Source organism: Thunnus albacares, chromosome 21, assembly GCF_914725855.1.
Source record: "Thunnus albacares chromosome 21, fThuAlb1.1, whole genome shotgun sequence".
Classification (NCBI taxonomy): Eukaryota; Metazoa; Chordata; class Actinopteri; order Scombriformes; family Scombridae; genus Thunnus; species Thunnus albacares.
This window is the reverse complement of record NC_058126.1, coordinates 11,076,765-11,103,494: the sequence shown is the minus strand read 5'-3', so window position 1 is coordinate 11,103,494 and position 26,730 is coordinate 11,076,765. Positions and strand designations below refer to the sequence as shown.

General features: G+C 40.4%; 1 protein-coding gene across 1 annotated transcript in view; it reads right to left on the bottom strand.

The window, feature by feature from the left end:
• The window catches only part of ptprn2 (protein tyrosine phosphatase receptor type N2), a 134,183-nt gene that overhangs the window by 21,313 nt on the left and 86,140 nt on the right, over positions 1–26,730 (bottom strand). The window contains exons 12-13 of the mRNA XM_044340233.1: positions 6,196–6,411; positions 3,686–3,889 (exon numbers count right to left, since the gene is read on the bottom strand). Of these exons, the coding sequence (XP_044196168.1) occupies positions 3,686–3,889; positions 6,196–6,411 (420 nt within the window). The remainder of the gene's footprint in view (positions 1–3,685; positions 3,890–6,195; positions 6,412–26,730) is intronic.

Genomic DNA, 26,730 nt, shown 5'->3' with positions numbered 1-26,730 from the left:
GGGGGTTGGGATGGGAGGCCTGGGTGTCAGGGAAACAATGTCTAATCCTTCCTAAGCAGTCTCCTCGGCAGCAGAGGGTGCTGGGTGAAATCAGGATGAAGGGACAACCAGGGGAGCCAGACAAAACAGGTAACACATTACTGTCAAGCTCCACTGTCAAATTAAAAGGAACAATACTGGTAACAGTTTGTACAGGGAGCTTTATGATATGATAAACAGCTGTGAGAGGTGAAAAAAAGGTATTAATATGTATGTTTTTGTGTGACTAATAATAGCTAAATGAAAAGAACATATTGTTTTGCGTTAAATGGGGCAGCACTGCTTTTGTGCTCACAAACTACATTTAAAATTGTGACTAAAAGTCACTGAGGGTAGTACATGCTGCATGGCTAATTTCTTTTGCCTGAGACTATTTTCCTTTTGAGCAAATAATTCATCATTTCTAAAAATTGAACAATAACTACGCAACATTATGAAAAAGTGCCTCAAGCTACATAATTATTGATTTTTCTTTTCTTTTTTCAGGGGAGAGGTGATTAAGCCAAGGGAACACTACAACAGCAGCAACTGTATCATCATTTTGACCCTGTTTCTGGACAGCGGGAGAGCACAGACAGAGGATATTTTGCTGTGTTTGTGAGGAAAATCAAGTTTGGTGACTGTACAGTGCTGTCCATGGTGCTGAAAGGACCCAGCACTGCAGCAATAAGCACAGACATGCGGCCACATATGCAACACGTTTCTGCATTATATCTGGTAATCGTTTTTGACGTTTTTAATCATTTAATAGGCAACGTTTGCAGGGTGTAGCACCATACTGCAGCTGAAGAGGGCGAAGAGAGAGGATGGGAAATGTAAGACAGCAGAGGTGTGTCAAAGCTCTGAAAAAAAACACAGCCGATGACTCAGCACACACAGTCATCCAATTTCAGGTTTTGAAGTTGTCGTTATGCAAGACTTTAAAAGTCTGGAGGTGGGCTGCACGGTGGGGTGCAACATTGTAGTTCATTTAGCCGCAAACTCTCGCTGTAGCGTAGTGTATGTGAATGTGAGTGACTGTGTGTGTGTGTGTGTGTGTGTATGTGAGGTGATCGGGTCTCAAAAAAAAAAGGACCCCCAGCATGTGTGCTTTGGAAAGCTGGGTATTCATCATCCTTCTCCACACGGTATGAGCTCCAAAGAGCGAGAGAGGGGAGATGAGAGGAGAGGAGAGCAGAGATGGGAAAATATAGGTCTGAGATCAGCGATAACAAGGCAATCTCACACATGGTTTCATGTGAGATGGCATTGGAATTTTAAAGAAGAACCCCTATAGGACATCTCCATGTCAATCACGGCATGAAAGAGAAGTAAAAGTCCCTGTGTGTTTTACCTTTCTACATTGTAATGCCTGCGATGCTGCTGTGAAGAAACTAGGGCTAATAATAACAGCTCCGAGAAATGATTCACTGTGCCTCTTTTGTTATTGCAGGGCTAAATGCTTTTCTATTGTCAATGTTTTCAAAGGGGGCTTCACAAACAAGCCTTGACGAGTGCAACAAAACCCATCTATTACCACCAATACAAGGCATTACTCAGATTCACTCTCATTCATTATAGCCTCCCAATATAAAAGCTAGACATGCAGTGTGATGAATGCTCTCTCCATTAATGGAAACACTGCAAGGCATCTATCCATCTCTTTTATCAAGCTTGTCTCAAATGAATGAAGCGAAAGTTGTGCAAAATTAAAACAATCCATTGTGTGTTTGTGTGTGGAAGGAACCAAAAGCTTTTTCAAACCCCCCCCCCCCCCCCCCCCCCCCCCCCAACCCCACCCCAAAAACTAACCCTAACAAAATTTCTAAAACATCCAAATGACAATCAGATGGGTAATGATATTTCACTTTTCAGCAGCTCTCATCACGCAAAACAATGTCTGCCTTATTTTGCAGCAGCGGTAAAAGAGACAGAGGGGGTAAAAGATGAAAATGACAGAGGGGAGAGAAGCAGGACGGAATGATAAAGAGAGAAAATGACACACTAGACGGAGGAAAAAGTTGGGAGGAAAAAAATGAAGACAACAGTGCCAAGATGAAGCAAGACAGAGAAAACAGCAGGAAGAATGATGGAGAAAAACCCAAAGATAACAGGGTTCTGAAGGGAATGAGGTGAGAGAGGGATGAAAAAGAGACACGTCCTGATAAACAGAAAGAAATCAAGCTGTTGGTTTTCAGCGCAGGGCTTAGCATATCCATATACACAGGGAGTTTTTAAAGCATACACTATAATGTGAGCTCGCTTGAAATATTTGAATAACATGTTCTTGTAGCTTTTTCTGACTTACCCCCACAGGCCCTTAAAGATGAACTCATGTACCCCTACATCCACATGACCTGTCATGGTCCAAATACGGTCATTTGAATTTATTTTAAGCTGGATGTCAACATTGTTAATTATATAAAAGTGTATACTGTTGATATTTTTTCATACAATTGAACGGTAAATGTTTAGGTCGCTTTTGTCAAGTTATTTGCATTCGTACTGGCAGAAGTTGGACCTTTCAACTATGAATTCATTACTTTTATCTAGCGTTATCTATTTCAGCTATTCATCCATTAATTCAGCTATCTATTTCAACCATTTATCCACTACCTGAAGTTATTTATTTCAAGTTTTACATGATATACTATTTTTAGCTATCTATTTCAACTGTTTATCCATTGCTTTTAGCTATTAACTTTTTTAACCATCCGTTACTTTAAGCTAGCTGGCTATTTCAGTTGTTTATCCATTACTTTTAGCTAGCTAACTATTTCATCCGTCTATCCATTACTTTTAGCCAATTACTTTAACTGTTTATCCATTACTTTTAGCTACCTGTTTCAACTGTTAATCTAGCCTATTACTTTTAGCTACCTCTTCATCCATTACTTTTACCTAACTACTTCAGGTGTTTATCCATTACTTTTAGCTATCTATTTCAACTGTTTATCCATTACTTTTAGCTAACTATTTGAACTGTTTATCCATTACTTTTAGCTAACTATTTGAACTGTTTATCCATTACTTTTAGTTATCTGTTTCAACTGTTAATCTATTACTTTTTGCTACCTTTTTATCCATTACTTTTAGCTAACTACTTCAACTGTTTGTCCATTACTTTTAGATATCTGTTTAAACTGTTAATCCATTACTTTCAGCTAACTATTTCAACAGTTTATTTGTTACTTTTAGCTGATTATTTCAACAGTTTATTTATAACTTTTAGCTGTTTCAAGTTCTCTGCTTGCTTCCAGCTAGTTTACATGCACATTCACAATTGCAACATGTGGTGTAAAAGATGTTAGAGGTGACTCAATATGTGTGTGTGTGTGTGTGTGTGTTTTTTTAATGTATTTATTTCTAATCACTCAGCAACTGTGAATACCTGTGGTTGGGGATCACAGATCTATAACCTTGACCAAATATAATTCTTAAGAAAAGCAGTGCAGTTTTTTAAACTACAAAAAACCCATCCATATTGAGTAAGACATGATGAGATGTTGCAGTTGTTTACATGTAACAATCAGATACTAAGAACCACAAATGCTCTCTGAGGGCCTGACAACAAACCACACCACACTCCACTTCCATTTATTCATCTTCTCTCCTCTCTTGACACTTTTGCTACCACATAAATCATCACTGTTTCTGTGTTCCTTACCAGTATCATGTGACCAGTGGAGATGTCCATGTTGGACGGCACTGGCTCTTCACACCAGGAGGAGGTGCTGCTGCGGGTTGACGGGCTGGCTACAGGACCATCACTGAACTGGGATGACACACTGTTCAGCCGCGAGTGGCGCAGTGTCTCTGGCCGCTCGACACGTTCTGACGTCCGGATCGCCATACGCTGGCGACACAGCTCCTGGGGATTACAGGAGATGATGGTGAAGCTCTGGATCATCATAAACGCAGGGTGTTTTTTCTTACACAGGCCCCCTTGAAAGGTTTCATGTATTTATCTTCTTCTCATGCACATAATAATAGTTTTATGTATGTTACATGCTTATCCTTGCTGTAAGGAGCTGAGTTCTGTAAATGCACCTTGTAAAATCCTGTATCTCGGCTGACTTGATCTGTCCTTACTTGTCTGTAGATTAATGGCTTATCCTGGTGGATTATGGAGCTTATACTAATTATGTCAAAAATACATGGTTGAGAAACCCTACACGATTTACAGAATAAATTCACTATTGTCACACCTGGCTGCCACGCAGCCACTATCTTTATTGTTTAAGAGAGGATCTCTTAGTTGAGAAAAAACATGATCTTTTACATTACAATCCTGCACAAAATCACCACACACACCCTGTGGAGCAAAAAATATATTTTATACAAGGAGAATTTGGGACCACTTCCCAAAAATAAATAAGAGTAGGCTCTATCCATCACTCAAATAACCAATGGAGATAGAAATGCATTAACCCAATTGTAAAGTATAATTTTAGATTTTGATTGATATCTCCAGATTTCTGAGACTTGCTAAAAAGATTGCACTGCTAAAAAAGATTAAACCTCTCCCAATGACTCAGCTTTTCTTCTATCATGCCACAGTGCATCAAAAATGTGAAGAGCAGGCATTATCTCTACTATTCTTATATACAAAATGGAAATAAATAGAAAAAGTGAAAGAAAAAACCCATATTGCCCAATTTCTGTGATCTTAGACATGTATAAATAAACACATGTACGTCATTCTTATATCTGGGTTTCTCTGTTAAATTCAACATAATCTGTAAACCCCATTATGTTCGGTTTTGGGAGGCAAAGCCAGTCATTTCTTCAGAATTCATTACCATACTCAATTAATAACAGCAAGGGCAGGGCAGGCCAGGGAAAATGCCTTGTGAAAGCACATGCTATCTCATGATCTATCATAGTGATATTTCCCTCTGGAGCGCAGGGCCCTCTAAGCCCTGGTCTTGGATCAGCTTTGCCGCCGTCAGACTTTAATGATTAGAGCTATGAAGCGGTGCCCTGGGCCTTGGCCTCGGGGCAATATCCAGGTCCACCTCATAATTCATCCTACTTCTCAGCATCTCTGGAAAGCACCACGCTGTACTGGAGCAGAGAAATCGTTCCAGAGGCGGGCAGGGTGATGCAGTTAGCACCAGAAGGGGCCAGAGGAGAGACACATGGAGCCCAGAAGCACAGGTCGTGGGATTAGACTTCGTCTGTGCTCCCTCTTTCAGACTATGGATAATAAGAATGAAAACAAACCAAGAGGAAACGTCTACAGTGTGATGCTGCCATCTAATACAGTATCTCTCTCTCGCTGCACGCAGCTCTCCCACAATATCTGTCAAACATAGAGAACACACCCACACGAACGCCTGACAGAGCAGTTATCCTGTCCCTAAAGGTATACTGAGAGAGAACAGGTGTCATACATAACCTTAAATTTGCACAGTGGAACAACATGATAAAAAGATTTTGAAAAGAGACAAAATAATATAAACGCTACAGGCTGTAGTTTTAATATTTAAGAAAAAAAAAATGCATTTAATTTTGCATCTTTGCTTATTTTTGCTTCCCTGTGGCCATTGCTATGACACTGTACCACCCTTCAGCTTTTGACAGCAAAGCAGCCCTGTGAAAACCTGATTAAATATTGAAAATGTTAACGCGACATGCAGATAAATGTGTTCTGAGTGCCACGCTGGGCACAGCTGAGCCCCAACACTGAAAATCAATACAGCCCAGGCTGCCCGTGGCCCTGGAGGAACAGAGGGAATAGGTCACAGTGGCGGCCAGTTCCCCTGTCTCACACACACACACACACAAGTACATGCATGCACCGCAGACGCACACACACACACACGCACACACACAACTCAGGCAAGGGTGAGCATTGAATAATTGGATGCATCGAATATCTATTGGAGCAATCAGTAGATAATGCAAGAAATTAGGAGCTTAAAAATGATCAAACAAACTCAAAAAGTGACTTTGGTATTTAATTACTGCATTGCACAAAAAGAAAAGCAAGTCACTATCATACATCACCCAAAAACCATCATAAGAGGAAGTAGGAGAATCACTCAAACATACACATTCACTAACCAATCAGATAATCAACTGTATCCGAACAGAGTGTGTTCTTCCAATAGCAGAGTGCAGGATAAGTGTCCTGGCTGCTGATTGGCTCATAGCAAAGGGGTTTGGTCTAACCTGATAGGTTGCGGTGGCATCAGTACTGGTGTCAGTCCCCAGGCTGGCCAGCTTCTCCTTCATGTGGAGGTGGGAGCGCTGGCGCACGCAGAAGAAAGTGGCGGACACGGCCAGCGCCACCAGGATGAAGAGCATGCAGAGGACGGAGAGCAGCAGGAACTGGCCCGACTCCACCCTGGTCTCCTTCACCATGGGGATCTGGGTCAGGCTGCCCCTCTGGAGGACACACACAAACAGAGAGAGAACACACTGTCAGAGCAGTAAAGGATGCCTCTCCGTCTTTCTCCTGATTGATGTCGTCGTTTTTGATTTACAGCAACCGCCATATCAAGTCTGCAGTGCATCAATTTTCACTTGAAAGCTTGTCTTGGCTTTCCAGAGGCAAAAAAAAAAAAAAGTGAAAAAAGAAAGCGCTGCGAGTGCTTCCTCACCTGCCTCCACTTCCTCTCCCGCTCTTCCCACCCACTCCCGCCGTCTGACCAGCCCCAATCATTATCCAGCTCTAATACTGGCCTTATAATGCATTCAGACTCAGTCAACCCCTATTACCAGCCTGTCCAGTGCTGTGTCCACACGGAGCCCCACTATAGATATTTACAACCCCATTTAGTGCTGGCATGGGGCGGGCTGGCACTGTGCAGCTACAGGAGGTTGGGATACTAAAAGCTTGTGCTTAATTAGCTCCTCTGGTCCTGAGTTTGGCTGGATTAGGCTCTGGCCCAAGCCGCACAGCTAATGGCTACCAGGACTGGGGAGACACAGGCGGGCCCAGACCGGACCTTCATATATCCACCACCAGTTGAATACAAAAAGCCTTTTTCAAATATTCACACCCACACTGCATGTTAATTCAAACAGGGAGGTATAGCATTTGTTTCAGCACAGCAGATTTGTTTTTAATGTGCTGTAATATCTAAGAGAGACTGTTATCAGTGTAGGTTAAAGAACTGGCCTATGTGTTGATAATTGGTCCCACGGTGGGAAATTAACTTTTTAAAATGTGAACATCTAGCAGCCACTGACAGATAAATGTTCATATTCACCATCCACTCAATAGTAAATCATTATTTTGTGTCTGAAATCTACCAGCCACTTTCATATTTTACCAGCATTTGGCTGGTGGCTGGTGCTAATTTCCCACCCTGACTGGTCCACTCATGGCCATTTACTGTAATGATAAATTCCCCGTGGGCCCCACTGATACAGAATATTTTGAGAGCATAACAGCAATAATTAGGAGCAATAATTGGGGGGGATAATTAATGATACCTGATATGTACTGTTATAGATTTCCTTTGCTGATTGCATAAAATATAGACAGCTTACCAAGTAGATTTTTGCATTTAAAAAACAGAGAGCAAATAAACTCTCCACAGTTTTTGGTCTACTTCTATCTGCTTCATATATGCCAATAGATATACATCTGTTAAAGGGCAATATCAATAACTGCACAAATACATCCGCAGGCTCCTAATTGTCTGCATGCAATATTGAAAGATTAATGGTTGAAGTGAATCAAATCTGCAACATGGAAAAAAAAAAAAAAAAAAAAAAAAATGGCAGAGCTCTGACATTTAGCCTGAGGGATCTAATGGGCCCCGGCTGAAGGATGGCTACATCTTGTTATACCATTTTCAAAACAAGACACTTCACCTCAGACCAGTAATAATGTGGTTTGACCTTGTGGCTCGTAATTGCCAATGTTTTTAGCGGTTGTGTTGTGATGCCCAAAGTCTTTTCGATTAGTGTGTTGGGCCTTACGACAGTTGCTGTTGATTGCAATTGCTGTGGCTCGAGCATGTAGTTTCAATCAACCATTAAGAGGTTAGACGACAACTGAGAGGTTTGAAGAGTCTCATATACGGGTACAGAGGGGAGAAATGGCCTCGATCCAATGACTCGTCTGCGATGTTGAGTGATCAAATGGACATACAGACAGCAGGAATGACATTTAGATGTGATATTGTTAATTTTCCTTTGCTGGAGTACTTCAATCATCTCTGTAGTATTATCCTCTCTGACGCAATAACAGACAACATATAGCACCTGAAAAACTCACTTACTATTCAACATATTTAATACGGTCGACACAGCATGTCACATCGGAGAAGTGGTTCAAGTCTGTTGCTTCTAAAACCAAAGTGCCCCCTACGGACCTATTGGTTCAAATCTGCTTCAATCTATTTGCAGTGCTGACAATCTTAAGATATTCCCTTTTCATGTAATGTTTTCTTTATTCTAAAAAAAAAAAAAAAAAAGTCTTATCGAGTTAATCAGAAATGTCGCCCTCTACAATCTGTGGCTACTCTTGAAAATATTCAGGTAAACACCTTAAAAGGAATAAAAAAGCATTTCCACTGTGGGAGAAAACACGCTTGAAATGCACTGCAAGCATAAAAGAGTGTTTGAAGGCGGTAATCGTGTTATGTTGTTGGGTGAAAGAAACCAGAGGAGATACAGAAAGAGAGAGAAAGAAAAAAAGAGGAGAGGGAGAAGGAGGAGATGTGAGGCTGAGAATTACCATTGTGGGCCTTTAGAGTTCTGTCTGTTAGCTTTTTTATTTATTATCTTTGTACTAATTTAATTTGATTTGAGGCCGGTTTAAAAAAAAAAAACAGATTTAAGCAGACTAAACACAACATGTAATAGCAGCAATCAAGTAATCAAAAACACTTTTAGCCAAATTTAATCATTTCTGAGTGAAAATGGCTTAAATTTCAAATATCAATATATAAAAATCAAAACCTAAATACACCAGATTAATTATTACCATAATTAGGAATTGCAAAAATATTTTACCATTTAACATGATTTTTATCTATTGGTAAAATGTTTGCATTAAAATTTAACATCGGCATGTCAAAGAATCTGATTTTTCAGCCCCTGAATTCTGCTTCTAATCCAAATTTACTTTTTTTAAAAATGTCTTTTTATTGATTCCTTCAAAATCTTATTCAACACTTCTGCTCGTGTCTCTTGTGAGTATATATCCAAACTCAGTGAAGTTATTACTCTCTGCCTCTAACAGACTTTCCCCTTCTGTTTCTCTCTTCTATTCATGCTGCCCCGGTCTGGTGAATTAGCCAATCTGAGAGGAGACAAGGGGCAGATGGATTTCGGTGCTCTGGATTATTCAAATGATAGAGGAAAGGTCAGGCAGAGAGGTGTTGTTGGGGCGGCTGGCTATCCATTCACTCACTTCACAATACCTTAAGGAAGTACAAGAGGAAAATCCTCCCAAACACACAACTGCCAAACCTCACCAGCCCTAAATCCAGTTCAGGTTTCCTTGAAATAAAATGGGACTGAAAGCCCTGCGATTAACAAAAAAAGATTAGACGTGAAATGCAAAATTTAGCCTTGCTGCAACATTTTACAAGGATGCTTTTTTTTTTTTTTTTTTGGAGATATAGGAAAATACCAGCTACACCCAGAGCTCTATAAAACTGACTGAATTTTGTAAATACAATACTGGTGGAAAATGCTTAGCCTATTTTTCCAGAGAAATCTGTAAACTCTAAAACACTGGGAAATAATTATTAATTTGAGAGAAAAGGAAATAAAGCAATTTGATATATTACCATTAAAACTGTACCATAAAATTTCAATTTCTATTCAGTCAGTATACTCTGGACTCCTGTTAATAAATAGTAGAACAGAACAGAAAGAGCTGCTGCGTAATATTTTAATTTTAAAACATGAGAATTGCGTAAATCTTTGAACTAAACATGATTTAAATTAGTATAAATCATGCAAACACAGAGCGGGCTGAGCAGAGCTCAGTTCTCAGAGATTCATGAGTTGCAGGATGAACCTGCACAGAAACTTTGTCCCCTGCAGCCAGATGTGCTTACAGCAAACCACCGGGCTCAAGATCAAGTTTCATTATGAATTCGTCGATCATCTTACATTGAGATTAACTATATTTGCCTGCTTAATTTTCCGATGATGGATCATATTTTCCCCATTAGACTCGATCTCCAGCTGCCCTTCGCGGCAGAAAGGATGATACTAACAAAATGATGCTAAAAATATTCTGCAACACACACGCACTAAATCATTTTCAGTCACATCGGCTACAAAAACTCAGCTTTCTACGTGATGCTCACAAGTTTTCAAGACCGGTCCTTTGAGGCGCAATTTACCCATTTGACGCATTAAAACTTGCACACTGAATACGGCACAAAACAGGACGGATACACGTTAAAGCCAGGAGATAATTACCCAAATCCATGTCGCGGGGCAGAGCGCACACTTTGCAGTAAACGGAGGAGGCTGTGTCTTGTATTCCAGAGAGCATGGTTAACCACTGACGCCCGCCGCAGCTCCAAGAAGCGTTTGTGCGTCCCGGCCGCCCACTGAGTCCGCTTCTCCAAAAAAAGTTCCCCTGCGAGGGTCTCATGCGTCCCCCAGCGCCAACAAAAGACCGCGGCTTCAACACGAAGATGAAGAAAAAGAAGGAGAGAGAGAGAGAGAAAAAAAAAGGGAGAGTCGGAGAGAATAAGAAAAGGGAGAAGAATGTGGGATATGCCCGCCTGATTTTCCGAGCCTCGGAAGAATGTGCAGAAGCCCTACTAGTGAGTCCTTTCAGCGCCTCTGTGCCAATGAAAAGAGATGGGGAGGTGGTGGGGTTGGGTTTTTTGCGATCATTTAGTTAAGGCTGAGCCCCTCCTTATATTCAGCAGCTCAGGAGTCCCCGTCCATTGCACATGTCATATCCACTGGTTGCTATAGCGATGCCTCCACATGTTGTCGACAGTGAATGTTCAAGGAGCGATGCCTGGCTAATAGGCTTGCGGGCCGAGGGGCGATATGAATGGACATAGGGCTAGTCACTCATTTGTTGAGCTACTAGGGGTCTCTGTGTTTGGTGTGTGAATTGCTGTTTTCTCAGGCTCTCCTTTTCCTCTGCTCCCTCTCCCAGGGATTCAGTTATGTGAGCAGAATAAGGGAGATGGGGCAGTCTATTCTTCAAAGTAGGCTTTTGCATTCAAAGCTGAAGTGAGCACTATAATAAGAGGCTACCACACAGTACAGTAGTTGTAAACTATATGAATGCTGCATGGGAGATTGGGTTCTGACTAAAAAACGCTCAGCCTAAAGTAAATTGTGCATAATTGGCTAAGCCTTTTCTCTGCTTCGCTCAAAGATCTGCCGGAATAAAGAAAAAAAGAGAGGAAAATTGCAAGTTTAACAAGTTTTAAAGATAAAACTCACTAAAATGCTATCCTAATTAGCAATCAGTCTGAAAAAAAAAATGATCCAATGGAGAGCAACAGCTGCACTTAGCAGAGAGAGAGAGAAAGGGGGATTATGGAGAGCACTGGGAGAGAAAAGGAGAAAGAAAAAGAAAAGGGGCGGTGAAGAGAGGAGAACGGGGGTCCTGTCAAATGCAGATGACGAGTCTTGGGGAGGGGGGCTGTGTGACGGGGGGGCTCTACAGTTTATTTTTTCCATTCAGAGAGCACCCCCTCCTCTTCTCTATTGTCCTTCTGTGTGACAGCTGGAGTTGGCAATGTGAAGGGGAGAACAAAAACGAGCTCGCTGTCCAGCCTGGGTCCGTGGCCGCGTCGGACGCCAACCTACCTTCAAACGAAGAGCCAACCAGGCGGCCCGCAGGGACAAAATCTCAACTAGAACACACTCAAACTGACTCAACACATTTTTTAAAGCATCCCCAACATCCTTAAATGCTCAACCTAATATAAGATGCTGCTGCAAAACTGAAATTATCAGTGAATTTTGTTATTTTAGGCTGTAAAATGCGGCATCACATCAAAATCTGTTACAGCATAAAATAATGTTTTCTTAAAAATAACCAGTAAACTTTGTTCCTTCCTTATATGTCATTTAGTCACCCTAGGCGTGACACTTTTCACGTCATGCTCTCTGCACACTTGCATCCTCATTTATCAGGAATTATTCAGAACCCAAATTCTGTTTTCACTCCGCCTGCCAGAGGGCACAAAAATGGTCCGGCCACCCGCCATTCAAGGGGCAAATTTTTATCTTGCAGCTTTTAGTTCGAGCAAAAAGGAGAGAATTCTTTCTGCAGAGCTCACTGTAGCACTAATTCAGGATGGATGTGAGAGTAATGCATGGTGGGAGACTTTTATCATGACTGCCAGTGAGTGGTTTTTATTACTGGAAAGAAAGAAATAGTGGTTGAAGTTAATCCCCAAATCAGTCCCTACATGAAGTCAACCACACAATCATATCTATCCGGTTCACTGGTGAACTGTTCACTTTTTTTTTCATGCAAGATATCCTGGTCATCCACCTGTCAGCTCTATCTAAATCCACACTCATTCAAACAAGGGTATTTTGACAGCACAGTGGATGATACAAGGCAAGAAAATGTCTAACCAGACACTATCTTTACCTGCTCTTTGAAGGAAAGCCTGACTTTGGCACCTGTTGTTTTCCTTCACTTGAACTCTGTGTAAATGGACACATTTTCACACATTTCAACCACTACGCTCTGCACAGTACGATTTCACAACTCATGTCGCATCCTCCAGCGAGGCCAGTGCTAATGGTTATCACACCAGGGAGGTTTGACGTGCATCGATTCACTCTCATGAGGAAAAAAAACCAAAAAAAAAAAAACCTTACAAGCAGTCAAATTCAGAAACATACTGCAGTCACTCTTATGGTCACTGGCGATATCCACTGTCACACCTGTGTGTTCCTGCAGTAAGTACCTCCTCCGGGTAACACATGTTCGAACAGTCGCTGTGAGTCCTGCAAGGCTTATCTGTCCTCCTCTCCTGCGCTGCTCCAGTGTTTGCCTCCATGACACATTTCATATTTCTAATAAAAAAAAAATTTAAAAAAAGATGGAAAAGCGGCAAGCGTGTTTAAACAACGGCAGGAGGAGGTATGCTGTACTTCTCAATGTCGCTGGGAGAGGGGGGGGATGAGGAATGTTAAACAAATGTCAGGATCAAGTACCTGAGATGGTGCATTTGTGTGTGAGTTGGGAAAAAGGGACAAACAGACAATAACTTGCTTGCTCGCACCGACAGGCTGCACGGTTTTGAATATATTTACATCTATGTGTGCAATCTAAATATACATGCACACAAAATATACAGCCACAATCCACGTAAGGTTGCTTTTGCACTAGCTGGACACCTCCGCCAGGATGCAGAGAGAAGTCAGAGATTGTAATATATTTGAGCAAACAGAAGAGAACACCAGCCTGCAGAGGAGAGGCGGGCATGCCGATCTGTAGCTGTAGTGGTCCACATACCAATCATGCTATAATGATATCAGTGAGAGGCTAATGCCATTTACAGCGCTGCACAAGAAACCAACAGCTGCAGCAACGTATACCTGCAGACTCAACCAAACATGTGATACCGTTACACCAAAAATAGTTGGGATTTCTGCTTGGCTCTTTGAAATAGGGTGCAATAAATTATTCATAATAATATCTGAGCAAGACTGTTGCTGCGGCTCCATTTGGGAAGGTGTTGGGAGGATTAGCCTCGAACTGTAATGCAGAGAGAAATATATGCAAAACAAAACACATTTGGGTGTTTGCATGGTGTTTTTTTTCTTTTTGTATCAGATCCACCAGCTGTTATTGTTAATGCTGAAGTGATATTACTGGATGTGTGTGAGAGAAAAAGATCTGGGTTTTTAGTCTTTTTTTTTTTTTTTAAATGCTCTATTTCCATCTTTTAACATGTATAATGAAACAAAGCTCCCATATAGGCAAAGGCAGTGATTTGAAGCCAAAGTTTGGTTTGACACTCTGTTTGGTTTCACATTACAGTGATGTACTTTTGGTATATTGTTAGTTGGTACACTGTAAATTGATTTTGCTGCCAGGCAGAAAATAGCACTTATATAGTGATAAAATATAAAAGGTGACACTATGCTCTCCCATCTTAACTCCCATTTAAACATCACTTAAGGTGCAAAAACTTGACAGTGAGCTGAATGTCTTAAATGCATAGTGTCTCAGCGTGTGTGTTAGAGGTAGAGAAAGAAGCGCCATGTTTCCTAATGGATGATGTTCAAAGACACGAAAAGGTCCCATTTCTGGGTTTTACTTGAATTGTTGTGTCTCATGCTCATCACTTGCTCAGAGAGGAACCATTCAAAGCCTGCGTGTGTGTCAACCATGTCATTCTGGTATTCTGGTATTTTCCCCAGATGAGCTTGTTCAAATAGGCCTCTTTCTTATGTGAACCCCAGCCCAGTCATTGCCCATGCCAAGTAGTTCAAAGCAGTAAACATCAAGGTAAATGCTATGCCTGTCATCTTAACTATATTTAAAGCAGAGAGGCAACCCACACACATGCACAACAATGCGCACTTCAAAAAGAAACTGTGTTGTGGCATCGTAGCCTGGAGTAGGAAATCACACCGTATCTGTAAAATGATAGAAAATTTAGTTGTAATCTATGAGGATGACAACAAAATGAAACATATTTAGTGCTCATTTAAATCGCTCTACATGACCAGTGCGTATTGTAGTTTTACTGATCACTTATGATATATAGATTAAGCAAAAAAAAAAGAGCCAAAATAATAGACAAATCTGGATATAATGGTGCTAAATGGTCAATACAGCCAAAGCTTCAATTAAGTTTCTCTTGCTACACCTGTGAAGCTTTCTGTTTTCACACGACGCAAATGCAAACTTACAAATCTAAATTCTCTGTAATTTTTGAAACAATTTCAGAAAGAGGAAGAGTAACGAATCTTCTCATTTCTAGCCAATGACTGTTGATTTTGCAGACTGAAATGACGACTGTCGCTGGCTGATTTTATCAGCACTAGATAGATAATTGGCTCCATTAGCAGGACGTTCGGCTGACTTTCTAATGTTTCCAGCTGACTTGTATTTAAAATGATAACCCTGTAAAAGGGGTCTTAAATATGTACTTGTTTGCTACATACATGAAAAAAGTCAGCATCCTCACCAGTTGATGATCTATGTAGAAGACATGTATAGTGTTAAATAGAGAAAAAGCATCGTCTTTGTATTGCAGTGTAGAGCTGGTTAGTCCTAGTACATATAGTTAGTAAGTATGACAGGAAAAAATGTAAGAGCAAACTCTAATTTTGTTCCAGACGGGTGTTTTAAATAGATTATATTTTCACTTTTAACTTAACGAGAGAAGAGGCTTTTCAGATGAGGACTAACTGATGCGTTTAATAACATAATGCTGTCTTGGGTAATGTTGGCTAGAGTTAAAAGACAAATTCAATAAAGAACAGGATAACGCTGCTAGCATTGCCCTAAATCTGACAGAACCCAGTACTGGCCTCCATGGTGGAAGTGCTGGTCATGAACAGGACTTTTTTTTTTTTTTTTTTAAACGTAACTTGTAACCCTACAAAATAATGTAGATTAGATAATGATGGACATGTACATCTTAAAAGGATTTAATCCATTCCTTATACTTTTGCTCTTGTGTTTTTGATTTTGGAAACTCTTCAAATGCACAGTATCGCTTTTAATACAGAACAACAAATTTAAAAAAAACTTAAATGTACTCAAGTCTTTTCAGTCTCTCCTGCCAATAACACTAAGGAAAGATCCATTCAGTGTTTATTTAAGCTGCTTTAAATTGAAGTTTTGATACTGAAATCGTTTATTCCAGACAAGACCGAGCCGTCAACTACATTTGTGAAAGTTAAGTTGATTTATTTAAACTTCTTTTCTTTGCTTAAGGTGCAGCCTGAGTTCCCAATTGGTGTTGCTTGACAGTAATGATCCTTTCTACCTGCAGCTGTGTTGACAATAGCAATATGTCTGACAAGGATAATGTTCATGTTTGCTAAAATGCCAGCCAAAATTAATTAAACCAAGTTACCAAATGGCACTCACGCCTAAAAACTGAAGTGAAGTCAACTCAATATCAAGTGATGATGTTTGCATTGTTGCTTGAGACAGTGCAAATTACACTCAGATTTACATTAATCACAATGACAAGAATTATTTTCGAGATGTAATTAGTTTTTGATGAGGGATATTACGATACTGTTGGCGAAAAGTCATTAGACACCAAATAAGATGGTCAGGTCCAGAATGTGATCCCAGTTTGCTAAAACACAACTCAATCTGAAAGGTAATTGAAGGTAATACTTCATTCTATTGTGTGAGAAGATAAAAGAAGTACCACCACTAAAAATCTCATTCGACACGTCCACAGTCAAAAACAGCAAGGAAAACACCAAGGTTTTAATTGTTTTGTTTGAATAGAATCCACACTACTTTTAGACTATTACGTTCTCAGCAGGCTTTTTTATCTTGGGGAGAGATAAAACTGCAATTAATTTTGAAAGGGGGGAAAACAGTGAGACAATACATCAAGTCACACATGAGTGGTGGCAGGCAGGGATATGTGGGCTGCCGCAGAATAACAGAGGTAGTCAAAGGTAGCATTCATAATTGAAACCCCAGTCACAAGAGACTTAGTGGGCTGGGAGACTCTGATATTGAGACTGACAGTAAAGGGACAAAGAGAAATGTTCAGAGGAGAGCACAGAGTGACTCCATGGGTTCAATAGGATGTGTCCTCTCCACACCTGGGTCTACATCTGAAAGCCTCTGGAATGCAGTATTTCTCTATGGCTGCTACAGCATAGTTCAGTGGTGCTGAATTAAGTCATCCAAAGAGTTAAAATCCCACCACACTCAAAATAAGGCTGAGATTAATTGTACTTTTTTGGAATACTAAAACTTTGGTACCTATTTCTTACAAGTCAATGTACATTTCCGTTGTTAAAAAGTGCCATTTGAATAATAATAAGAACCAACCATAAACAACGGACAGAACGAAACAACAATTAGGAGTTGCTACTGCTGCGAAAAGGAAATGATCCCTCTCCAGCTTCCCACTGGCAATTGTGATTGATGGGGCGAAACCAGAAGCACTGCTGTTGGGAGTTGAATTAATGCTGGATGAGTGCTTTTCCCCAGCACCATCCAGACAGTCGAATTAGTGTTGCCACTTTAACTGATTTTAGCGATAGCAGCACGAGACCACCAGAGCTGCAACAATTAGTCGATTAAGCAATCAACATAAAATGAATCCCTAACTATTTTGATAATCGATTAATCGTTTTGAGACATCTTTTAAGTAAAAAAAAATCTCTAGTCCTCTATGACGGTTCACTGAATATTTTTAGGTTGTGGACTCTTGAGGTTGCACTTTTGGCCTTGGGAAACTGATTGTTTCACCATTTTTTTGGACTAAACAAATAATCAACAGATTAATCAATAATAATAATAATAATAAATAAAAACAAGTTAGTTGCAGCCCTAGAAACTACATGATATCAGCTTGATAATGGTCAGATCCAACAGATGTGGGGTGTCAGGAACAAAAAGGAAAGTTGGGTGTGACCATTTGTCAGTTTGTTCCCTGTAGTGTGTCAGTAGAGAACCAGTTGGAAGGTAACCAGAACATACGACTCACATGTCATGATTTGTTTGCCTTCTATTGCCTTCTTCGTCAACGTCTGCATGGCCATCAGTGTACTTAAAATAAATCTGGCATGTTCTCATGGCCTGTTGAACTGCTGTTGAAACAACGGCTTGCAACCAATGATGGGAGCAGACAACTTGAAAGCTCCTAAAGACAAGAAGCAAACCAGAAACAAGTATCCCGAAGTGAAAAGCCAATCACATGACACTATTGGTCACTTGATGGGCAGTGGGTGAGTTTGGCTATCCAGCCTGTGCAAATTTTTGGCAATCAAAGCTTCTTTATGGTCACATTTCTGCCATTTTGCCAGTGTGAAAACAACAAATTCGATTTTGTTTGCCTCTGAAATATGATTCTTATTTAAATCACTCCCATTAGAATGACTCTCCAGAGATTGGAAGATACTGATTCTTCCAGTTACGATTAAATTAATACAATATACATTTCTGATCAGACTTGATTAACTTTATTGGACAACCAGCGCCATGTGTCTCCGACTGTATCCGGGTGTTGCTGGACTCGCAGCATATTGAGGCCGCCTGCCTGAGCATACGCCCCGATGATCAGCTATGGCTTGTGTAAGTGAAGATATAGATGTAGAACCACAGGAGGCAGTGTGTGATAGGCTAAGGGTCATATCCCTGTAAATGCACACAGCCACAGCCTCATAAATTCTCATCAGTGTCTTCATTAAACATTTTCCCCTGTTATCACCATGACAACGCCGGCTCAGCGTGCGCCTGCGGGGAGAGGCGTGTGTGCCTGTGTAACCCCGGGGGTTACTTAGGGGGTAACTTGGCACAGGCGCCGACACCCCATACCTCTCCTCCAGACTCAATCTTACCATAGGGACGAAGGGGGGGGGGGGGGGGGTATTGTGAAGTGGCAAGCGGCCAGGAACGCTAGATCTGTTCCACGGCGATCTCACTTGACAGGCACTGGCTGTGTCTGGACTGGAGGCAAGCGCTCTGATTTCTCTCTTTAATTACTGCTAATCGGAGGAGCCGCAGCCCATGCTAATGAAGCCACACCAATCAGCTGGGGGAGAGTCAGGGGCCTCGCGCTGCAAAACAATCCACTGCACGAACACGAGCTGACACTCTGCCTGCCCGGTGCCACAGCCTCCCTGCGTGTCTCGCTGTTTGTCTGTCTCACAGCTCCAGCTTTATAAGAGTGGTCTGCCCTCGAGCCAAAACCAAGCAACTCGTAGAAAGAAACCTCTGTGAATCCCTAATGAGACCGCTGCCACAGCTGTAGTACGGTATCAGCCGCCCGTTTGCCACTCACATCTCCAATCGCTTCACACCACAACCCCTGACAACAATACAAAGTATGGCTGATCAGTAATACTGCAGGCAGAATTTATTATGATTTATGTCAAGATTTTGATGGCTCTGTAACATAATAATACATTGATGGCTCATTATTGTAAATGCATATAATCAATCTAGCCTATTTTCACCCACAAACATAATTACACTGTATGCCTTTTTGTGAAGCTGTGATGATGATGTCTTTTTTTCTCCTTCTTCAAAGTGAATAATGTAATGAATTGAGGCTGACATGTGATTGCATGTGTTCATAGACACGGCTTGCCAGGATCTTTTTGCCTTTTGTTGTTTTCAACAATTGAATGTAATTCCATCTATTAGTTCTTGATGTTGATGAAACTATTTAAAAATGACATCTTATGTATTCTTTTTCCTCAAAATTATAACAGATTGGTCCAAAAGTGGGAGATGTTTTGTATGTTCGTTGATTTTTGTATGTTCTAGATGAAATGAACGAATGTAGGAGACAAATCAAGATGATATGATTACATCATAACTGACTGACATTACTGTGGTGTGTGTTTTTAAGCTGCATACATGTAACTGTACACTGCTTTTCCTGTCTGTATGTTGCAGGCTTGGTGTACTTGTATCAGCTTCTGTTTATGAGCAGATAATCCTATTTTTATACAGGTATCCACCTGCTCCGCGTCGGGTGTTAGCTGCATCTGTGCATTTGCCGCTAACACCCAACATGACGGGCATGCCTGTGAATGTAAATAGGTACGATGGCAACTATGTACACACGGACATGACTGTGATGTGTAAAGCGAAAATCCCATCACAGCAGGTTCACAAGCACACTATCAGTGTCTGATCTTCGCCATTGCTTTTCACATTCTCATGTATGTCACATTTGCAATGATTGCATCATATATTAGCATGAAAGGAAACATATATTACAGCAAACACATTAAAGAAATGTCTTCAGTTCATGGCTAAAGGGGCTAATTAGTTTCAGTTATTGAATGCTGTCAGACTAATGGTTATTAGCTGAAATTAAGATCAAATTTCTGCAAGTTTACTCAATAGTTTTGATTTAAATTCAATATAAACTTTAATATATACTTATTTAAACACCTATTTTGGGGAAGATATCATCTGCAGGGACCTGATAGATGAGTAGTTGTCTAAACTGACAAAGCAGGCATAACACATAGAATATATTTGCCATTTAAAATGTTAATTACATGTCTTAAGACTGCAGACGCTGCCAGGGCCATCACAAAATAATATTTTCAAGCAGTGAACACAACCAGCAGATGTAGAGAAGCCACTTAGCAGCAGAGTGGTCTAGTTTCATTTCATGCTTTATCACCACAGATGGAAGATATTTACACACCCTCCCAAGTCAAGGTCATCATATAAAAGACCATAACAGCTCATCAAGCAATTTAGTTGACCTTGCGATGTAGAGAGTAACTAGCAGTTACAGCAGGATACACAATTACAGTCAATTAAAGTCAATAAAAGATGATATGACAGTTTATTACATTTAATTTACTAAGAGCAAAGTGCTTTCTGTATTGTGCGCTCACTGATAATCAATAATTAATCTACTGTTTCAAATCAACCTCAAACTCAAAATGTGGTGTTAAAAACACTGATTTAAGTGTTTAGTTACGACTAATTTAAACATCAAAATAAAAGAAAAGTGACTATATTTTTAGATGTGTAATTAAATATCAAACCCATGATGATAATTGATTAGTACTTAGGATTACATGCCGTTTTACAACCTTTGCCTTATTACTACAATAAAATGATCATGGAAGTATTCAGAAATCATAGTTTTTTGATGTACATTCACTGTCAACACTCTTCTTTCATCAAAACATTAATGCTTTTCTGACTAGTAAACTATACAAAGCTGAATTTAGTCAAACAAATGCAACTGCCCTAATTTTGTTGTGATGTCAAAAAGAGTACCATGGGCCACTGGTTAGCCTGCAGCAAGGGCTTTTCCTGCTGCTGTCAGTGCTAAGGTGCCAGATATGCTAGGCAAGTAGCTGCATGATAAATGGCAGAAGGTGAGAGCTCCGTGGCCGGGGCTGGGAGCACCCTGCCCCTGCATCCTGCTGCCAGTCCCTTGGCATGCAGCTCGTCAGGCCAAATGGCAGCCGTATCCCCCTTCAACGCTGACATTTAAAACCTCCGCCATGCTATCCAGCTGTAACCCACTGCTGCCACTGCCAGACACCAGTCAACAAATTACCATAAACAGCCAGCGCTTTTGTTCAAACATGTGTGGCAATGTATTGTTTACGATGAAAGTGCAGGATGTGCTCATGGTGGACCATATCATACCTTCACATTAAAGGGGACACATGCTTTTTGTTATTTTTATAATGTTATGATGCTGGATGTCTACGTTAAACGTGGTCAATATTCCAAAACCTGAGGTGAACGTATGTAAAATGTTCCCTGCAAGTCAAAAGTCAGGGCTTCAGCCTGATCTGAATGCTTCATTTGCAATGTTACCTCTACTTCCTCCTTGTGATGACATCAGATTGTTCGCACATGCCCACAAATGGCCGTCTGTTCCGTAGCCTTTGATTCTAAGGTTGTTCCATGAGTTGTTTGCGTTCGGATCAGATGTGGGCTCAAACACGTACAGATGTATTTGAGTTAAGTTTCCATTTTGAGTAAAGAACAAGAAAACAAAATAAGATCCAGCTACTACTGCTTGTTTACGTAGCCTAAGCAATCAGAACAAAGCGGGCTCATTGGGAGGGGGGCCTTAAAGAGACAGGAGCTAGAACAACCTGTTTCAGACAGAGGCTGAACTAAGGAGCTGCATAAAGGGCCTTTATAACTTAAATAAGGAGTTTTTTAAACTGTAAATCATGCAAAGGTATTCCAGGAGAGCCCCAGAATATAAATATAGACCTGGAAATGTGCGTGATACGTCCCCTTTAACATGTATTCATTTGGATGCTTCTGTCCAAAGTGACGTACAAAAGAAGTACAATCCAAGCAGCGGTAGATCAAAGAGAAACCGTTGAGAATACGTGACGCAACACTCAGTTCAATGTTCCACTTGACACAAATGCCACAAGGTTGCGGGTAAAGTAATACATAAGTGCATATCAAATTTCATTTTTTGAAAGACAGACAGACAGAGAAGGATGTAGAGACAGAGGGAGAAAGAGCATACATTAGGTGAAGTATGTCTTTAAGCGATTTTTGAAGACAGAGAGGGATTTTGCTGACTGAACTGTGTCAGTGTGCGGTAACTCGTTCAACCACCGAGGGACCACATGAGAGAAGAGTTTAGATTGAGATTTCCGGACTTGTCGTTGTTGATTTGTAGATTGTAGTGAACGAAAAGCCTCATCAACCTGGATGAGAGAGTCAAAGTGAGAGCAACAGAGAGCCAGTGAACAGTGATGAAAAGTGGAGTAACATGAGTTGTTCGTGCCTGGTTGAAGATCAGACGGACCACGGCATTTACCTGCAGATCTAAGTTACTTTGAATTGTCGGCAAATGAATGCGCACAAGTAAACAAAAACACAAGAACAAAATCTCAGCCACCAATTGTTTGTCTAAACACGTCTGCGGTACCGAATGATTGATTGTAGCATTATTGTGTTATGACACTATAAATTGTAACAGAATAATTAAGATAGCAGGTCCCACCCACAAATACAAGTCCATATCTGATCTATTTTCACTCATTCCATATGCTTTGATTTCCATGTAGTGCTCATTTTAAGCTGTAGTCTACCAAGTACAAAAAGAATTTAACAGTAGCGTATAATTGTAAAGCTGTCCTACGCAAGCACAAGCCTTCTTCCTCATTACATTTAGCTGTGAGGCAACACTGCTAACCACTGAACAACCTTGAGTATTTGTGGGAAATGCAGAAAATCACCGACTGAGGAAGAATCCTAAAGTAAATGTTTGAAAGCCCTGAACATCACAGATTGATGATTTATAACAATCTAAGTTTTCATCAGTGGATTTTTGCTTTAATTTGATCTTAACCTCCATCCCACCTGCAAGGCCACCTTGGCCTTGATGGGGTTTTTTTTTTTTTTCAGGAAGAGATGAGTACACCCGAAGGAAAAAAAAAATCCCTTATTTAATACCTTACAAAAGGTGGAGGAAATGCCCTTCAACAAGCTGAGTGAAAAAATACCACTGTCAACTATAACCGTACCGTATTTTTAACAAAGGCAGCAGAACATAAAAGAAGCAAAAGGTAGGAGAGTAAACACTTTACAATCTGGCACTCATTAAAAACAGACAAGTCCACCCTTACCCGGGAGAGAGCACACGTCATGATATAGAGAGAGGCAAATACCAAACTGCATGGCATGGTATCAAAGGCATTTCTGCAGTCCAAAGGTCAGGTGATGGTAAAAGGTTGCTGAGAAACGGAGCTGCTGGACGGTCTTTCATCAGTGGGAGGCAGCTGGAGTCTCCAAAGAGGCAGTGTTACTCAGGGCTGCAGGCACAGTGGGGCTGCTCCAATATGACATTTCACATCCAGATCTGCCACAGTAATGGCATTTTAGCCACTTTTAAAACAGCCAGATTGGCCTTCCTGCACTGTTGAAATTTTATAGGTGGCAATTTTTTTATTGTTTGGGTTTATTACAGTGTCTGAAGGAGATTGGATAGGTTGTCAATGTGGAAAAGGCAATTGAGGGCCAATGTGGAATTGATTGGCTGATACAAATACACATAGTATAGACAAACACACGCACAAACAACACAAGAATGGGTAGAATATACTTTTACCCTGCAGCGCAGCCAAGCCACCCTCATTTCCACTGAGGAGCAACAATCACGCTTAAATGAGAATAAGAGATCTAGAAATTAACATAAAAATGTATTTTTCTCATCTTCTGATTCTTTAAAAAAAAACAAAAAACACAGCTTGAAAAGCCAACATGGGAAAATATGTTTTGAAGTAAAGCATATACCCATGCCGTTACAAGATCAATTTGTACAACTCTTATATCACAGTTATTAATTTATTTCTGTCTGTTCTCTCTAGTAGGAAATGGACAATGCGGTTTTCCTTTGAAGTCCTCGCTGAAATTATTTGTCCCGTTCGCTCGGAGGAATTGCATTTGCTGATTGTTGCATATGGTATTTGTTATTAAGTGGTATATACTCCAATATTCAGGCTTTGTTAGATTAAAGGAAAGCAAAATGCACTGATATTGCCTGATAACCATGCGCATAATATAAAAAAAAAACAAAAAACTGTGGAAATAAATATTCATGTGAAAAACAAAATGAAAAAACAAATTTTGTTGAATCCCGCTGAGCTCATTGAGGATGATGCACAAATTTAGTTTTTGTTGCTCAAGTTTCAATTGTATTTTATGATGACATATAAATGACACATGATGATAAGATGAAGGGATATTAAACCCACGATAAATTATATTTAAGTGTCCATTTTTTTTTAAACACAAGCAATTGTCGACAAATAAAAAAATATGTAGCACAGTTATGTCTACATCACTTGAATGACAAACCATTAGGATACTGTGTCATAGTGTATGCAAACTGAATTATGTAGATATTTCAGAAAAAACATGTGAATATTCTTACTGTACATCAATTTGCAGCTGTCAAGTTGAAATTGCAGTGCAAAACAGGTTGGCCTAACGTGAACTGGAAATTGTATATTTAATAGCCCAAATTGAACAATACATACTGTAATAGATTCAAACTTCATGTACGATCGTATTTTTCTGAGAAAGGCTATCAGAACATCTTCAAATAGATGTGCTCCTGCATTAATTATGGCGCAGGATATTGAAAGGAAAGCCTTCAAATCCATGGTGAGGGGTCATCATTACATGTGACCTTTCTCTGAGATGAGTTTTGCCTCTGTGCCTCTGCGCTTATTTCTTTGATTAGAAGTATAACATGAGTTTTTTCGACCATCATAAGACGGTGGCATTCTCCAACTGTTCCTCCAACTTGACCCACCACAGGATTATAAACTACTGTTTATTTCACCTGCATCCACTTCAATTATGTAGCTACAGGGATCAACTGAGATAATGTAGTTTTGCTACAGCAACTTTGCTAAGAAAACACGCTCACACACATAAACAGTGAGACACATGTCATGAGCATGCAGAGAGAAAGAATAATGCACTTAACCCTTATTAATATAAATTAGGTGTGAAGGACAGTCAAACATTAACACTTTGCACATTTACCGCATGTTTATGCATGCGTACACACACAAACAACACACTCAGCCACAGTGCAGAGACTCCCTGCCAGCCATATATGATTTACATTTAGTGGTTGAATTATCAGTTGACATGCAGCTCAGGGAGTTCTGTGCTTAATGAGTGCCTCTTCACATAAGCAGTTTGCCAGAGATATCTCGAACATGAGACCGCTGTCAAAATGTCAATGAATCTCAATTTAACTACCAACTTAATCACATAGGGACCATCTCGTACAGGAGGGCCGAACGCGTCGACGCATTTGAGAATATTAGTGTGAAGAGAACAGAAAACTGGGACTGATTTACACATGTGCATCTTAAAATGTTTTACGAGTCATTAACGCTAACTGTTCAAAGCTATTTCTAATTCAGCAGGTATATTCAAAACTATTTTGGTGAGGAAACTGTTGATGAGGAGCCCGTGCTACATAAGGCAATATTTTCTCAGCTTCAGTGAAGGTGGAGTTCTGTCATCTCAGCTGTCAGAACTTTTGTATACTTTCTATTTTTTTTAAATATTTAATTTCTAATCTAGAGGAAAGCTTCTGCACACTCATATCAGTGTGGATCTTTGCTGCTTTTGGTCATTAAGACCTTAATCAGGGCAGTGTTGGCAGAGAAATATTTAACCTCAGAAAATAATTTGGAGATTAAATATCACCTCACAAGTATTAAGTAATATTTAAAGGTCATTAACAAGTGGATAACTCAAAATTGCAGTGCACTAGAGGCTACTATTTCCAAGCTTTAAATATGCTTGATTTCTCTCCTCAGGCGTTACATACAGTATGAGGATTGTCAGAGGTTTTTAAAATATTCTGTGTGTATTTTTCCGTCATTTCTAACCATAGCAATCGCTTCCAAAATACACATCTGACTGACATGCCCCTCCCTTTCTAAAATATCTTTCTGAGCCTCCCTTTATTCCCTCGTTTCTCCTCTCCATGCTCCCCACTGGTAACAGCAACGCAGTGTCTATGGCTGCCAGCGAATGCAACCCTTTCGCCTGGTGCCTAGTCGCTAGTCTCCAGCGTGGAGGGTGACTCACCGACCCCCTCTTATCTTCCACACTTTAAGTGTCTAATAATAGCATGGATATATGTAATGTATGTATGGTTTCAATGCACTATGAATACAGACAGTGAAAACCGGTGAGTGGGGCCAGTGACTGCTAAATCTGCAAAGAGGCCACGTCAACCATGAATTTTTTTCCACTTCACTTCCCTTTTCTCTGTCTCCCCCCTCCTCCTCCCCTCCCCCCCTCACAGTTTTTCACACATTTGCAGGACTCATAAATTGCTGTGAGAAGACCTCCATTTGCCTTTTGGGTCTCCACGAGAGTGCAGATCCCACTTGGGACTTGGCTGTTAATAACAATGATACTCAGAAAATACATTGTTTACGCCCCACACATACATACATTAAAAACAAAGTAGTCATTTTTTTTTGTTTTTTCTCTTCAGGAAGCCGACTTCCCGGCGATCTATAATGGAGTAGATATTGCTCAGCCTATTGATTGATGTCTCCTTCCCCCCACTTTGA